General features: G+C 61.2%; 1 protein-coding gene across 5 annotated transcripts in view; it reads right to left on the bottom strand.

The window, feature by feature from the left end:
- Positions 1–15,143, bottom strand: part of VAV2 (vav guanine nucleotide exchange factor 2) — a 171,723-nt gene that overhangs the window by 63,080 nt on the left and 93,500 nt on the right. For all 5 annotated transcript variants that reach the window (XR_010407732.1, XM_064579525.1, XM_064579527.1 and 2 more), the window contains exon 3: positions 14,536–14,594. Coding sequence is in view for 4 of the 5 variants with exons in the window: in XM_064579525.1 (XP_064435595.1) it covers positions 14,536–14,594 (59 nt within the window). In the remaining variant the exon portion in view is untranslated. The remainder of the gene's footprint in view (positions 1–14,535; positions 14,595–15,143) is intronic.

Consider the following 15,143-nt stretch of genomic DNA (forward strand, 5'->3'; position numbering starts at 1 on the left):
GTCTCCAACCCACCCCACAGAGCTCTTTCTCCCCATGCTTCCGAAGAAAGAACATTCCCTGGAAACAAAAGTTCATACTCTGGAAAGGAAGAACACTTCGGGTCAGTGCTTGGCTCCGATGTGGGTATTCAAGGTCACTCAGCACCATCCAGAGAATCTAGGACACAGTGTTCATTTTCCCACGTTCTGCGGACATTCAGATGAAAGGGATCCAGGATCTGAGACACATCCTAACTTCATCTTTCACTTCGCGTGTTCCAGAAGTAAGTTGGAATTCTGACTCACAGAACGCTCCCTGCAAGTGACCTCCAAGGTCCGTGTTCAAGGGCAGGGTCATGGATGGCTCAGGTCCTCCTTGGCCACCTGGTGTGTCCAAGAGATGGGTGGGGACCAGTGCCCTGGGTTCCCATCCTGGAGGGTGAGATGGGCCCAAGGCCCCCAGAGAGCAGACTGGGCCCCAGAGGCCTGGGGGTCCCCAGCACCCAGCACTGCCCTACAAGGGACAGCGCCGTCTGGTCTGCCTGGGATTAGGGAGTCTCCTGGAACGTGGGAACTTCAGTGCTGGCCACCTAGTCCCACAGATGGGGGAACAATAGCGCTGGAGGGTTCCTGGGGCAGCTCATTTCTCTGGCCGGACCTCAGTTTCCCATTCTGAAACACCTCAGGATGAAGTGCGGTGGGGCTGTGGGAGGGCCCGGCACCAGGACACCATCAGGGTCAGTCCCATCTCCTCAGGTGTGCCCAGGTGTGCCCAGGAGCAGGTGAGAAGGAAGTGGTCAGCATGGGGGGGGGCGGGGGAGGGGGCAACAGCCCCGTTGGCACCAGTCTGCAACGGAACCGGCAGCCGGGCAAACTTGAAAGGCACATCAAGAATGGCGGCCCAAGGGGCGCCTGGGTGGCTCAGTCGTTAAGCGTCTGCCTTCGCCTCAGGTCATGATCCCAGGGTCCTGGGATCGAGCCCCACATCGGGCTCCCTGCTCTGCGGGGAGCCTGCTTCTCCCTCTCCCGCTCCCCCTGCTTGTGTTCCCTCTCTCGCTGTGTCTCTCTCTGTCAAATAAATAAATAAAATCTTTAAAAAAATAATAATAATAAAAAAAAAAGAACGGGGCCTGGAGGACCCGACAGGCCCATTTAATTATTGAGAGAGTCACCTGGGTGCCGCCTGCTAATTGGCTGGGAGGCCTTGAGGCACCAGGGTTTCCTTATTAAAAACGGCTCTCCTGCTAAACAGCCCCGACTGTCAAAACAAGCCAACGGATCTCGTTTCTTTCCTCAGCCCGTCACCCCACCCCATGTGGATGGGCCATCGCATCGGGGGCAGCGCCGGCGAGTGCACCCCACCCACGCCCGCACCCAGCTCAGGCTACACCTGTGTTGGAGAGGAGGGCGACCCACAGCCCGCATGAAGTCCACACAGGGCTGAAGGGCACAGGGAGCAGGAGGAAAGGCTCGGGCAGAAGGGCAGTCCTGGCCTGGGGAAATCAGGCGGGCTTCTCGAGGGAGGTGGCGGGGGAGCCGACTTGGAGAGCAGAGCCCGATGCTGAGCGCAGAGTTCCAGCCTCGTATCAGATGAGGGTTGGAATTGGCCACAGTTTCCCAGCCCCAGAGCTTGCCAAAGGATCTGAGCCCCCGGCCTCAGTTAACTCGTCTGTAAAATGGGGATTTACTGCCCCTCCCCTCCCCCCTCCCCGGGGCACAGGCGTTTTGTGACGCTGCGTAAGATGCAGCGTGGGCATGGTTCCCATAGGGCCTGGCATGTAGGGCAGTAGAGGCCAGGGGGGACGGTGGACGTGGTCATGAGCTGGGGGCTGGAGGACGCAGCCTGGGGCAGATGAACACGCCTGCACACGCGGGGATGTGCAGCTTCCGTGTGGCTGGGACGGAGGCCAGAGGAGGCCATGACGGGCCGGGGCAGGAGGCCGATGGGGCCGTAGCCAAGGAGCAGTGACAGGTGGGCCAGCCCAGGCGCTGACCACAAGGATCTTGTGTTTATTTTTTAAAGATTTATTTATTTGAGAGAAAGCGTGAGCGAGTGGGGTTGGAGGGGGCAGGGAGGCAGAGGGGGAGAGAGAGAGAGGTTCCTCACTGCGCGCAGAGCCCGACATGAGGCTCGATCCCACGACCCTGAGACATGACCTGAGCTGAAACCGAGAGTCGGACGCTGAACCGACTGAGCCAGCCAGGTGCCCCATGACCACCAGGATCTTAAACCAAAGTCCCCACAGAGGCAGGAGGGTCTCTGTGCCTCTGTGAGGTGGGGGCTCGGAGGGGAGGGACACCAAGGTGAAGCCACGGCCGAGGCAGGCCCAGCAGATGTGTGGGGGAGGGGAGAGGGCTAGCCAGCTCCAAGGCCACCCGGAGAGGTGGCAGGTACTGCCTCCCCCAGAGGAAAGCCCAAATGATCCCCAGATCCCAGCCGGCTGCTTCTGCCCTTGCTTCCAAAACCCTAGCCAGGCGGAGGAAGACACTCTGACCTCAGGGTCGAGAAAGAATAGTTGGCCCGGCCCCCAGCTGCAGGGAGGGAGGGGCCTGGAGCCCCGTGCCACTTCTCAGCAGCCGAGAAGCCCAACGTATTTTTGATTTTCCGGCCCACTTCTCGGAATGGCAGCAGAGGAGCGGAAAGGCCAGTGGGTCAGCCATCCTCCCGCGAGCAGCAGGGCCCAGCCCCTGCGGCCACTCTGCTGTTCCCTCCCCTCACCCCCTAGCCCCCCCACCCCATGCCCGGGGAAGGCAGGAAATCCCCGTGGCCTGCTGTGGCCCTGCATGGACGGATTACTCTGGCCATGTCCACTAGGGCACGGGAGGTGTCACAGCCCCGCTGAAATCCTCCAGGGCTCCCCCTCACACTCAGAGAGCCATGGAGACCCCCGTGCCCTGCCCATCCCTCCCCACATGGTCTCTTCCACTGTCCCTGGCCCCTCTCCATCCCACAGGATGCCAAGTGCATTCCCTCCCAGGGCCTCTGCCGAGGCCTCCGGGGCCCCAGACCTGTCACTGCTCCCTCCTTGGGGGGTCAGCAGGATCCAACATCACCTCCTCTGCAAGATGCACTGACCGTGGCATCTGAGTGCCGCCCCTGCCCCTACCCTGTCCCTCTGACGCCCCACCCTCGGACTTGTCCCCCTAGAGCCTGGGCCTCAGGAAGGCAGCACACAGTGGTGACAGGTGGGGACAGGGGGTTGCTGCAGGCAGCGGCGTCCTGGGGGTGGCCAGCCCTGGGCCCAAGTGAGGACAAGGACAGACTGCAGCCCTCCCACCGCACAGCACGGGGTCCGGCGTGGCCACTGCGGAGCAGAACTGGGCATCAACCCTCCCGGGGGCGCCAACCCTAAGTCTGAAGGTGGCCCTGGGTGGGGGACTGGGCGTGGGCCAGGGGTCCGGGCGGGCCATTGCCGCACTTGGAGTCCGTCGGGCCGAGGGCCCAGCCACGTCTCAGGGTGGGCTCCAGTGCCTCGGTGCTACCCTCCCAGGAGGGACTGCAGCTGGACACCATCCCACCCCTGCTCCAGCACTGCCGGCCAGATTCCCACACTGCGGTGACGTCCAGCGCCCCGGGAGTGCTCAAGGAGGGGAGGGTCCAAGACAGGAATTCGCCAAATGGCACAAAACACAGCTTTCTGCAGCCACCAACCCCACTGGGGACCAGAGACAAAGCCAGCAAGGCGCCTCTGCCCTGAGCAGCTCGGCATCAGGGAGGGCCAGAGCCTCCAGGGCTGGATCGGGGTGCAAGCCTGTCCAGGTCTCCCACCAGTGACCCCAAAGTGCCCCTAGGGTCAGTCCTGCCAGGAACCGAGGCTGGAAGGGCCGAGTCAGTGCCGGGCCCAGGCCCCGGGACCCCGACGCCCTGCTGACTGACTCCCACCTGAGGGCCTTGGGATGGAGACCCAGCAGCGCCGCGGACCAGCTGCGAGACCAGAGCCAGAGGCTCCCCCTCAGGGCCTCCACGTCCTCCTCTGCAAAGTGCGCCCCCCCCCCCCCGGTGGAAATAGGCATTCGGAGCACTGACCCACGGGAAGCTACGCGCAAGAGACAGGCACCAGAGCGGGGGGGTTGGGGGTGCTGCCCAGGACCCAGAGCCACACACAGCGGCCTGATGCATCATGGGACAGTGAGAGAAACAGCGAGGCCCCAGAGTCAACCTGACTGATTCTCTTGAATCAAGGTCCAAAGCAACGATGACTAGACAGAACTGCACGTGAGATTCCGTAAGCCTAACTCGACAGAAGCAAGCAGGTGGCGAGCACGGGAGCAGGGCCAGGTCGGGAGTGAGCTGGAATGTTCTAGTTCCTGCGCTGGCTGGCAGGCTTGGGGGTGTCCGAAATCATGAAAAGTTAAATAAATAAAAATAGAAGAGGAACAGGTCAGCATGAACAGGGACTAGGAAGGTCAAGGGAAGACGGTCAGTTCCAAGACCCCTCTCTCTCCTGCACGTTGGCCAAAAGGGAGGCCACGTGGTGCGGGGATGGGTGGCGGGAGCGCGGCTCTGCCCGATGAGGGCAGGCTCCGGGCTCAGCTCCACCCCGCCCTCGTCACGTGACCTCCAGCAAGCCCCTCAGCCTCTGGGCCTCGGTTTCCTCCTCTGTGAAGGGGGGACAGCAGCAGCCCCCACTCCCAGGGACGAGCAGCATCGAGCTGCTCGACAGGCTGAATTGCTGTCACCGAGCATCCTGGCTTCGCTGACTGGCAAGAGTCTGCAGGGGCCAGCACACGCGCTGCCGTGTCCCCCCACCCACCGCGACGGCCACTCTGTTCCAGCCCGGCTCTGGGAGCAGGTGACCTGGAACGGCAGGAAAAAGGCACTGGGACACGGGGGCTATCTCTTGCCGCCACAGAGCCCGGTCCATCCCGACTCACAGAAGCAGCCGGTCCCGAGGAGGGACGGGACAGGTGAGAACCGCAGCGAGAAGGGCAGCCCGGTGACACGTGGGGGACGGTCCCTTGGCTATTAGAGGCCCCCTGCCAGGGAGGAGAGGCGCGGGCCTCGAGCTTCTGAGAGCGCTGGGCTTGCACGTAACTGGATGTGCTCAAAGCACCCGGAAACCTTTCGCAAACAACAGTGAACCTTCCCGGGTTCTGATGCGTTTGTTTGGCCCGGGGCCATCCCCACCGTTGGGAGCCCCCCGAGCTCGGGCCTGGAGAGAGCACGGCTGACCTCAGGCCACAGACTGTTAACGACAGGAACCCCAGGCCGCAGCCCCAACATCGCCGCCCAGCCAGGACACCACGCTGTGCTCCGTGGGCACGCTGGACGACCTCACGGCCCTTCTGCACGTGTCGAAATCCCGCCGCATGACAACGCGCTCTGCTCCGTCTCTGAAAATGAGCGGATACTGTTTCACAGCTGCCCGGATCAATTTTTAATGGTGATACTCGCCGAAGAAGCAGGCTGTTATTGTTTCGCTTGTCACAGAGCGGAGCGATCTTCGCTCCCCAGGGGGCAGGACAGGAGTTGAGAGGACTCTGGACCCAGTACGTGTGGACATGCTCACTGCCCCCATCGAATGCTCGGGGGACAGGGCACACCCAGAGGAGGAGCCACTGTCCCTGGAGGCCCACCCTCCCATCCCGGCTGACCGGCGGGCGTCTCTGAACCCCAAGCCCCCCCTGCAGGCAGGTCTCCGTGGCAGGGGCTGCATGAGGACAGAGCTGGGGCTCATGGGGACGTCAATTGGCTTCTGGGAAGTGCAGCATCACACCCCCACACAGCAGGCATGCTGGAGGCTGGGGTTCCCCACCTGGCCCCTGTCCCAGAGCCTGCTGCCTGGCCACATGCACCGTGCTAGGGTCCTGGGGCCACCGATAAAAAGTACCACCAATTGCGTGGCTTACACCGGCAGAAATTCATGCTCTCAGTGCTAGAGGCCAGAAGTCCTAATCGAAGTGTGAGCAGGGCAATGCAAGGCTCTAGGGAGGGGGCCCTCGTGCCCCTCCCAGCTCCTTGGGGCCCCAGCAGTGTCCCTGGGCTCTGGCTGTGTGCCTCCAGCCTCTGCCTCTGTGGTCACACAGCCCCTCCTCTGCCCGTGTCTCTCCTCCCTGTGTCTCTTAAAGGACACTTGCCCTTGCATTAAGGCCCACAGGGTTTTCCCCAGTGAGCCCCCATTCATAGGTTCGGGTGCACATATTCTTAATGAACGGGTGCACCACGTTCAGCCCACACCTGCCCACCCAGGGCCCGCCTTCAAAAGCATCCTCAGGCCTCACCAGAGAACCACCACGCAGGGCTGCTCCAGCCCTGGGCCCTTACCATGGGCTCCAACCATCAATTGATGGGGGCCTCCCTTTCAGAGGCCGGGAAACAGGCCCAGGGCTAAGGCACCTGCTGAAGATCACACCAGCAGCCCGGACCCGAGTGTCGCTGGCTGGCCCTTCACCCTGTGCCCCTGGGGCTGGGGTCATATTCCCCATTCACCCCGCCGCGCCCCAGGTCCCACTGCAACATGTCCACCTGCCTGTGACCGGGGTCCTGTGTCCATCTCCCTACCTGATGGGGGCCGGTTCTGGCTGCAGCCCAGCACCTGGCCTGGGGACAGACATCACCAGGCACAAACAGAATGAATGAATGAATGAATGAATGAACAACAGATGACCACTGACTTCCTTAGATAAAGGACTGTGGGAAAGAAAAGCTCTCTGGGCCTCAGTTTCCCCATACGTCGAAGGAGGGACGAAGGGCTCTTCCAGCATGAAGGTGCTGGGCTGTGGAGGCTGGGCTGTGGGAGCCGAGCGAAGGGTCTGAAATTCAGCCCCAGGGGCTTCATGAGTCTGCAAGGGTCACGGCAAATGTGCCAGGCCCCAGCCTCCCCTTGTTTTCCATCCCACTGCCTGGCGCAGACAGGTCCTCAGCCCGGGAGGCAGCTCACACTCCTGGAGTTTTCATTGGGCAGCGATTCTCTTGTCTGGGCACCAGGGACATCTGTCAGTAGGGACAGGCCAATGTGGGCACCGGTAACATCTCCCCCGTCACGATTCCAAACTTGGGCACCCGAGCAACCCCAAGAAGGCCCAGGGGGGCTGGTGTGACGCTCGTGAGCCACAAATTGGAGCAGATGCTCGCGCTTGGATGCACGTTGTCCCCTGATGTCTCCTATGAGCACCTCAAGCAGAGCGGTGACCCTGGGCTCCCTGAGGCTTGGGCACCACGGAGCTCATCCACAGGCAGAGCCCACACATCCTCCATCAATCGGGAAGCGGGAAACTCACTCACGCACGACCTGCTTCAGCCCACTCAGCCCTCCAGGTAGGTGCTGGCAGAGCCCCGTTTGCAGAAGAGGAAAACGAGGCACAGAGAGGAGGCCCCTCCCCTACTGTGCGTCAGGGCCTGTGCTGGGAACTTTGTGGAGATTCCCTGAATCCTCACAACAGCCTGGGGAGGGAGTTTCAACCGTGACCCCACTTTACCAAAGAGGACACAAAGGCTCAGGAGCAGACACTGACCTGGCATCCCGCCACCACCCAGGTCAGCGGGGTTGCTCCTTCGTCTGCCCCGCCCCCAGCACGATACCCAGCTGAGTGCCTGGGCTGCGCTGGGGAGCACATGGGGCCTCACACCGTCACTGCCAGACCTTAATGGAGCCAGAGGCTGTGAGCTTCCCAGCACCACATGGAGACCGGCCCACATTCGTGTGACATAGGCAGAGGGAGGATGGACGGAAGGACAGAAGGGTGGGTGGAAGGACGGATACGTGGATGGATGGACAAATGGATAGATATGTAGATAGGCGGGTGGGCGGTAGGTAGGTGGCAGGATAGACAGACACACGGATAGGTGGAAATAGAAGCAGAAAGATGATGGATGGATGGATGGGTGGAAGGAAGAATGGAAGCACAGATGGGTGGGTAGAAGGATGGATAAGTGTAGAGATGACAGATCGATGGATAGACAGACAGATGGACAGATGGGTGGATGGACGGGGAGGTAGAGGGACAGATGGATGGATGGAGAGCTGACTGGTTGCATGAACGGGCTGGAGGGCGGGGAAGGGGAGCGAGTTGGGGGAGGGGGCAATAAGACCGTGAGAGCGGCCAGGGCATTGCGCTCTGTGGGCAGGTGGAGGCACAGGCGGCCCGCCTGACCCTGGAGAGCAGGGATGGGAGCAGGGACAGGCAGTCAGCTGCACTCAGTCTTTGTAAAGACGCTGCCTGGCCGTGGAAGCTCCGGTTGGCCGTTCTCGGCCCTCCCGCCGGGCAGCCCTCCTGCTCCTCCTGACCATCTCCAGCATAAATTAGCTCCCCACTGCCCCGGCACAAAACGGCCAGTTAATACATTTTTCGACAAATATGTGTCTCTCCAGCTCTGGTGCCCACAGTGGAGGTGGCAGAGAGAAGCGGAGGAGACTGTTCCTTAGGAGTTCGGCTCAGCGGTGGGTGAAGGACGTGAGGAGGGGGCCCCTCCCGTAGTCCGTGGTGCAGACTCACCGAAAGTCAGCTGGCCACCATGTGCCAGGCACTCGCCTGCCAGGCCCCAGGCTAAGCACGCTGCCTGGGTCGCCCACACAGTCCTGATAATGACCCCATTCACAGACAGCGGCCGCGGCTCACGGGCAGGACACTCGGGTGTCCCAGGGAAGGACAATGTAGGCCCTGGACAGCGGGAAAGGTTCAAAGCCTCAGGGCTGCCACTCGGGAGCTCTGTCCTGGTGGCCAGCACAGACAAAACATGACCTTCGTGCCCCCAGGTCAGTGTCTGGTTCTCCCCTCCACCCCAGGGCCACCCCTCCTCCCTGGGAGTGGGTCATGGTCACCAAGTGGGGGCAGGAGGCTGGATGGAACCACATGACATTCCTTCCCACGAGGGACGTGCTCAGAAGCAGGAAGAGCTGGAGTCACGTTGTCAGGTGAATGGAGAAGGCACCCACGGACACTGTTGCACCTGTCCCCTCTGGGGTGGGCCCTGCCCCGGGGGCCCCTCCTTCTCTGAGGCAGGTTCTGTGTCCCTCACATCCGCACACCTGCCGGGCCAGGGTCGGGCAGGATGGGCCAAGCAGAGCCACACCCACGTGTGCTCCCCACACCAGCCCACACAACACAGGCCCCCTTCACTCTTCAAAGCACCCCCCCACTGCTCCCCAGTGACAGCAGCCTGGCAGCCACACCAGCTCCGGGATCTTTAAACCAGGTCCCTCCCTCCCCGCGGCCCACACCCTCTCCTCCAACACTTCCCAGGCAGGACGGCCACACAGCCTCCCTCCCACCCCCACCTGCAGCACAAGGAGTGGCCTCCCTTCTAGAACCTTCAACAGAGCCCCCAGGGAGGATCTGGGACACTCTGGGTGTCTGTTGCCCCAGCGGGCATGAGGTCTGGGTTCAGACTCAGCTGCTGGCATGCCGACGTACAGATACCAGGAGGCAGAAACGGGCGTGCAAGGAAAGAGGCACAGCGAACACACCAGCGGACACGGCTTGTTCTGCCGAAGCCTGGAGACCTACGCAGTGGCCCCAGCAGAGGTGGGGAGAGCGAACAGCCGAGGCCGTGGGAGCGAGGGGGCAACCAAGCTAGGTTGGGTCTCTGCGCTTAACACGGACGCCGTCCGCCCCTGAGCGGTCACCTGACCGGGCAAGTGGGACAGGCACCAGCTGGGCAGAGCCGCCCTGTGCGGCCAGGACACGCCGGGGGAGGCCAGACACAACCGTGCCGCCCAACGGCCCACAACGGTCCGAGCCCCTCCCGGAAGGAATCTCAAGTCTTCCAGTTTCTCCCCTGTGGCCAACGACACCGGCCCCACCATCACCAGGGAAGGAAGAGGAACACGGTCTCTCCACCGACGACAAGTGGCCAGACGCCTGAAGTCACCAGGTGGGACGATTAAACCCATCTTGCTGGCAGAATGAGCTAGTAAGCACATGAAAACGGCCACTTTCCGTCCAAACCTCTCATGCACAGTCCAATTCCCCGGAATTAACCAGGTGGCACCAGATGGGAAAGGGACGTCGGCAGGGAGGGGGCCCATGGAGAGAGCTGGGGACTGTGAGCCACGGCTGGTGTCCGCAAACACAGGACGCCTCGAGGAGCGGCTGGGGCTTCACCGCAGGACAAGACCTTCACTTGGGGAGGGCCCTTTGAGGATCGAGGGAAATCACGCCTCTCCTCCCTAGAAACGCCGAGAGCACCGGATCTCCCACCCTCCCACGAGACTCTCGCCTCAGGACGAAGACGGGAGACCCCATCAGACAGCAAGGCTCACCTCCTGCCAAGGCGGCTTTGCCCCTTGTCTGTCACCCACAGGAGCATCTGGGGGCGGAGGCTCACTCCCCATCCCCCTGCGCCCAGGAAGACCCAAGAGCAGGTCCTCTGCAGCCGGCAACAAGACGAGGAGCGTTTCTCTTCAGTTCCAGAACGCTTTCCTCGACTCAGATTTGGATCCGGGTACATCTGACATTCTGAGAATTCACTTCAAATTGAAAAAGGACGTTCCATCCCCTGGGGGCTTGGGGGCGTCCCGTCTCTCCCACCCCTGCCCCTGCCCCACCCACCCACCTTCCAGCCTGCCCGCAGCCCCACCCCCCTGAAATGGGGCTGGGGTGTCCCAGACTGGAGGAAAAGACCAAGCGTGAGGACCCCCCAGGCACACAGCAGCAGAGTTTTGGGGCGACAACAAGCAGGAGGCACTGGGCTGGGGGAGACCCCACGGCCACTCACAGTAGCCGCTCCCCGCTGGCGGCCTGGCAGCCCCCCTCTCTGAGCCACCCTCCAGGAGACAGCCACCCAGGCGAAGCGAGCAACTGTCATGTGCCGTGGACACGGGGACGGGACCCAGGCTCTGGCTCCCGGGTGCGTCCAGAACACCGGGGATTCATGGGTATGTTTTGGGCAGAAAATAATCAAAATGTCAGAAGGCAACCCAAAGGAACAGAAGCTCAGGTATCTAAACAAACACGAATGTTCACTGCAGCGCGATTCACAATCGCCAAAGGGCGGAAGCAACCCAACGTTCATCCGCTGACGGCTGGAAACCCCACATGGGGTCGGTCTCTATCCTGCGCCACAGCCCGGAAGACCCTTGAAACTGAGACGCCCAGGGAAGGGAGCAGGTCACACGAGGCTGCGCGGCGTGCGATGCCGTTTGTATGAAATGTTTCCATCAGGCCCATCCAGAAAGCTAAGTGCCGGATCCAAGGGGAGGCACGGGGGGGGGGGGAGGGGAGGGTGCGGGTGCTTATGAGGGACGGGGTTTCCTATCGGGTGTGAGAATGTTCTGGAACCAGACAGAGGTGGTGGGCGCACAGCACGGAGAACCTGCTAAATGCTACTGAACCATATGCTTATTAAGAGGCTTAGATTTATGTCATGTGAGTTTTACTTCAATTTGGTACAAAGAGAGAGAAGACAGCGGCCCAGGACCGGGGAGCAGCGGCCCAGAGAGGACCCGGAGCCCCCAGCCGCGCCAGGACCCTTGCGAATCCACGGCTGCATCCACGGCTGCCGCCGCCCCACTCCACACGGCTTGCCGTCCGAGGGATCTGGAGGTCAGCAGTCTGAACTGGGCCTCGCATGGGCTCAACTCAAGGTGTCAGCAGGCGGGGTCCTTCTGGAGGCTCCAGGGGAGAATCTGTTCTTTGCCTTTCCTGGCTTCTAAGACGCCCACGTTCCTCAGCTGTGGCCACATCACCGCAACCTCTGCTCCACCTCCACGCCTTGCTCTGCTCTGACCTTCCCGCCTCCCTCTTCTACTTACCATGACATCTATAACAACTTAGTTACACCTGCAGGGAAACTCTTCCCTGTCACACAAGGTCCAGGAGCCAGGAGGGGGCTGTGGCTTTGGGGGCCCCCTCTCTGCCCACCACCCCGGCCGGCGCCGTGGGCATCCATGGAGTGCCAGGTGCTGCAGAGCCTACAGGCTCACAGCGACCTTGCACAGCAAGGGAACCTTCTGGCCTACAGAAGAAGAGACAGAGGGCCCAAGAGCATTCCTGCCTAAGGCCACTGGGTGAACAGGTGCCTGAAAGAGAACACCTTAGTGGGCTGAGGGCTCGTGGGCCTCACCTTCCGGCTTCAATCCCCAGGAGAATTTGTCCCTTTGCCCTCTCCCCTGCCGCTGCCATTCAGAGCTGTGAACGGGACATCCCTCACTCTGGAGGGCCAGCTCTGGGGTGACAAGGACCTGCACCTCCACCTGTGGAGCTGGATGACTTGCCAGGGACCCCTTTCTCCCTGACCCAACCTCTCACTTCTGACCCTCCAGCCGGCACCAGGGTGGGGCCCTCAGATTAAGTCTCCCATTGATCAGCCTCTGAGAAGTATAATTAGGGCTTTTTATGGAAAATCAGCTCATTAGGCAAAGTGCAAGGGCTGTAAAATTGCTCATTTTTCTAAAGGAGCTTGCTGGGCTCCCATCCAGCCAGGAAAGAAACCAGGACGACTCTCTTCAGGGCTGCAGGCATGGGTGGTGGGTTTTCAGAAAAGGAAAGGGTTTGGCCACACGGAAACCTCTGGTAATGAAGAACTCTAGGAAACGCTCTTAAACGAAGAGCTATCTAGTGTCGTAAAGGGCCAGCGGTTACCAGAACGCCCAGACCCCTGGGGAAATGGCAGCCTGCATGGGGGACGAGGGGCAGCCCCACCGTGTTGCCCTCCCCTGAGCTCACAGTGGGGAAGCTCCTGTCCCTGGGGGCTGCAGAGGGAAAGGACCCCAGAAGAGCTCTGGATCGGGGCTCAAGCAAGGACCGGAAAGCACAGGGGAAGAGAGGCACGGATGACAACCAGCCCTGAGGATGAGGAGGCCATGCAGGTGGGAGGTGGGGGCTCTCTCTGCAGAGGGGAGGCCCTGCCCTGCCTGGGGCTGCAGACACCTCCCTCCTTGCCCTCATTTCTTACCCCCCCCCGCCCCCTGCACTGAAGGGTTACGTCAGCCTCGGGCTGTGGAGCCTGGAACCACAGCAGGACCGCCCTGTCCAGGGCAACACCAGGGGGGTCAACGGCCCCAAGAATGAGAACGTAACCGGGCTCGCTCCCCTGGGCCAGGCCCTGCTTCGGGGAGAAACGGATACAGACGCTCTAGCCTCCGGGGAAAGAGCAAATCACGTGACTACCTTCTGTTGCACGAACTCCACTCCTGCCCATGTGTGTACACGGACACGTGGACAGACGAGACTACACTGAACGGGCTGGGAGGTCCAACCACCACGCGCTAGCGGGAGAACGAACAGACAGTCGTTCCTGGGGGAAACCAAAACCAAAACTATGCGCTGTCTTTGTATCCAGAAATAACACACTGAATCGTAATTAACGTTTTTAAACTGTCCCTATTAACAGACCTCACGAAAGCTTGGCGGGGCCGGGGCGGGGTGCGGGAGGCAAGGGGGCCCCAAGGTATTAGCGATGTCCTCGGGGCTAAGCTGCCTGGTGGGTGCAGGAGCTTGGTCTGGTCATCCTTTATACCCTAACGTGTTCTAAGTACCCTCCTGCACGTGTTCAGCATATAGTCTAACAACAGTTTTAAACAGCCTATCCTGTCTCTGATGTTATAAACAACAGAAACCAAAAGTCCCCAATTCAAAGGAATCTCCAAGTCCTCTGAGAATGCAACAGACTTCCCGGACGGGGGGGGGGGGGGGGGGGGGGGGCCGCAGGTCCCTAGTCCTCGCATCTGTCCCAGTGACTCTCTGAACCTGGGCAAAGAGCCCCACCAAGGGGCAGCTGTGCTGGCCTGGATCCACCCGGCCCCATGGTCCGGGGACCCCAGACTCCAGGCACTCGTTGTCCCTCACAGACAACACCAGGGGGTGGCCCCTTGCCATAGTACGCCACCCTCACGGTGTCGCTTGCACATGGGCATGACCCTGCCTACTCCACCCTAGGGCGGGGCTATTTCTGTCCTCCCAAACCCCCATCCCTACCCTGCTGGCCCACGTCCTCCAGGGACATTGAGGAAGGGCAGGTACTCCGCTGGGCCCACCTGATCTGGAACCTGGTCCCCATTTAGACGTCTCCCTGACCCCTCACCTGTGGGTCAGAACGGGCAACCACCTGTTCTCACTGGGGCTGCCCTCCCCTGTCCCCGCTGCCTGCGTGCCCGGCCCGGTATCGGAGACCAGAGGCCGGACCACAGGGGTCACAGGATCCTCTGAGGCTGAGCTTTGAAAGCCAAGGGACATTAAACCTGGGAATGGGAAGTCCCACAGAGGGACCCGGGGCCCCCAGATGGGCCAGGCCCGCTGCCCAGCCCTCATGGCACAGCCTCCCTGGTTGTGATGTGTGGGTGGGGCGGGGGGGCCCGCACAGGGCGCTTAGGTAGGCGATGACCTGTGAAAAGATTAATGTGCTGATCTTATTACCGAAATTGAAAGCGATTTTGCAGCCGTCAGTTGAACACGCATACGCGATCCCCCTGGTGGGAACCGAAGGCTGTCCCCCCTCCTCCCCGCCCCTTCCCGCCGCGGTCAACAGGCAACGCGACACCACATTGAAAATTCATGAAAAAGACACAGGCAGAGGATATCTGCTGCAGACTCTGATCGCTGAGGCCGGGCCCGCGGGTTGCACGTGGGTGGCGGGGAGGACGAGGGGGCGTCACTTAGCCGCAACGGCGAGCTCACCTGATCCCTTTGTTCTGAGCCACGTGGTGCAGGGAGAGTCTGGACACGGCAGAGATGACCTGGGGAGACCAGAAAGGCGCTTCTGTAATTCCACAAGAAACCAGAAAGTCATCACAAAACTGTAATGAAGGGTTGTGTGCACACAGCTGTTCACTCAGCACGTTTCACCTCGTAAACACACACACACAGACACACACATACAGCATAACATTTGGGGGAGCTAGGTACCTATTTTGTGTGTACCATGCAAAACGTGTCATTTCCGTGCACCACCATCTGCTGAGGGCTGCTGGGCTCCCCGCGGCAGAGCAGCGGGGCTGGGCTCACCCGCACCAGCCACATTAACCACGCACTGGGCCTCGTTCTCACCCACGCTAAGGCCGGCCCTGTCGGGGCTGCGGAGAGCCGTAGCGGGAGACACGCTTACGAAGTGCTCACCCCGTGCCGCTGTTCTGGAAGCTACCATATGGTTAATAACATGTTCACAGCAGGTGCTGACCCGGTTCAGAGAGGGGCATGCAGAGGCCCAGAAAACTCGAGTGATTTGCCCCGTGTTCCCCAGCAGCATTGACACAAACATCCAAGCACGGTGCTCCTCTTGTCAGCCC

Source organism: Mirounga angustirostris, unplaced genomic scaffold (assembly GCF_029215605.1).
Source record: "Mirounga angustirostris isolate CCGP_5_RB_7025 unplaced genomic scaffold, mMirAng1.0.hap1 SCAF_15, whole genome shotgun sequence".
NCBI classification, from domain to species: Eukaryota; Metazoa; Chordata; class Mammalia; order Carnivora; family Phocidae; genus Mirounga; species Mirounga angustirostris.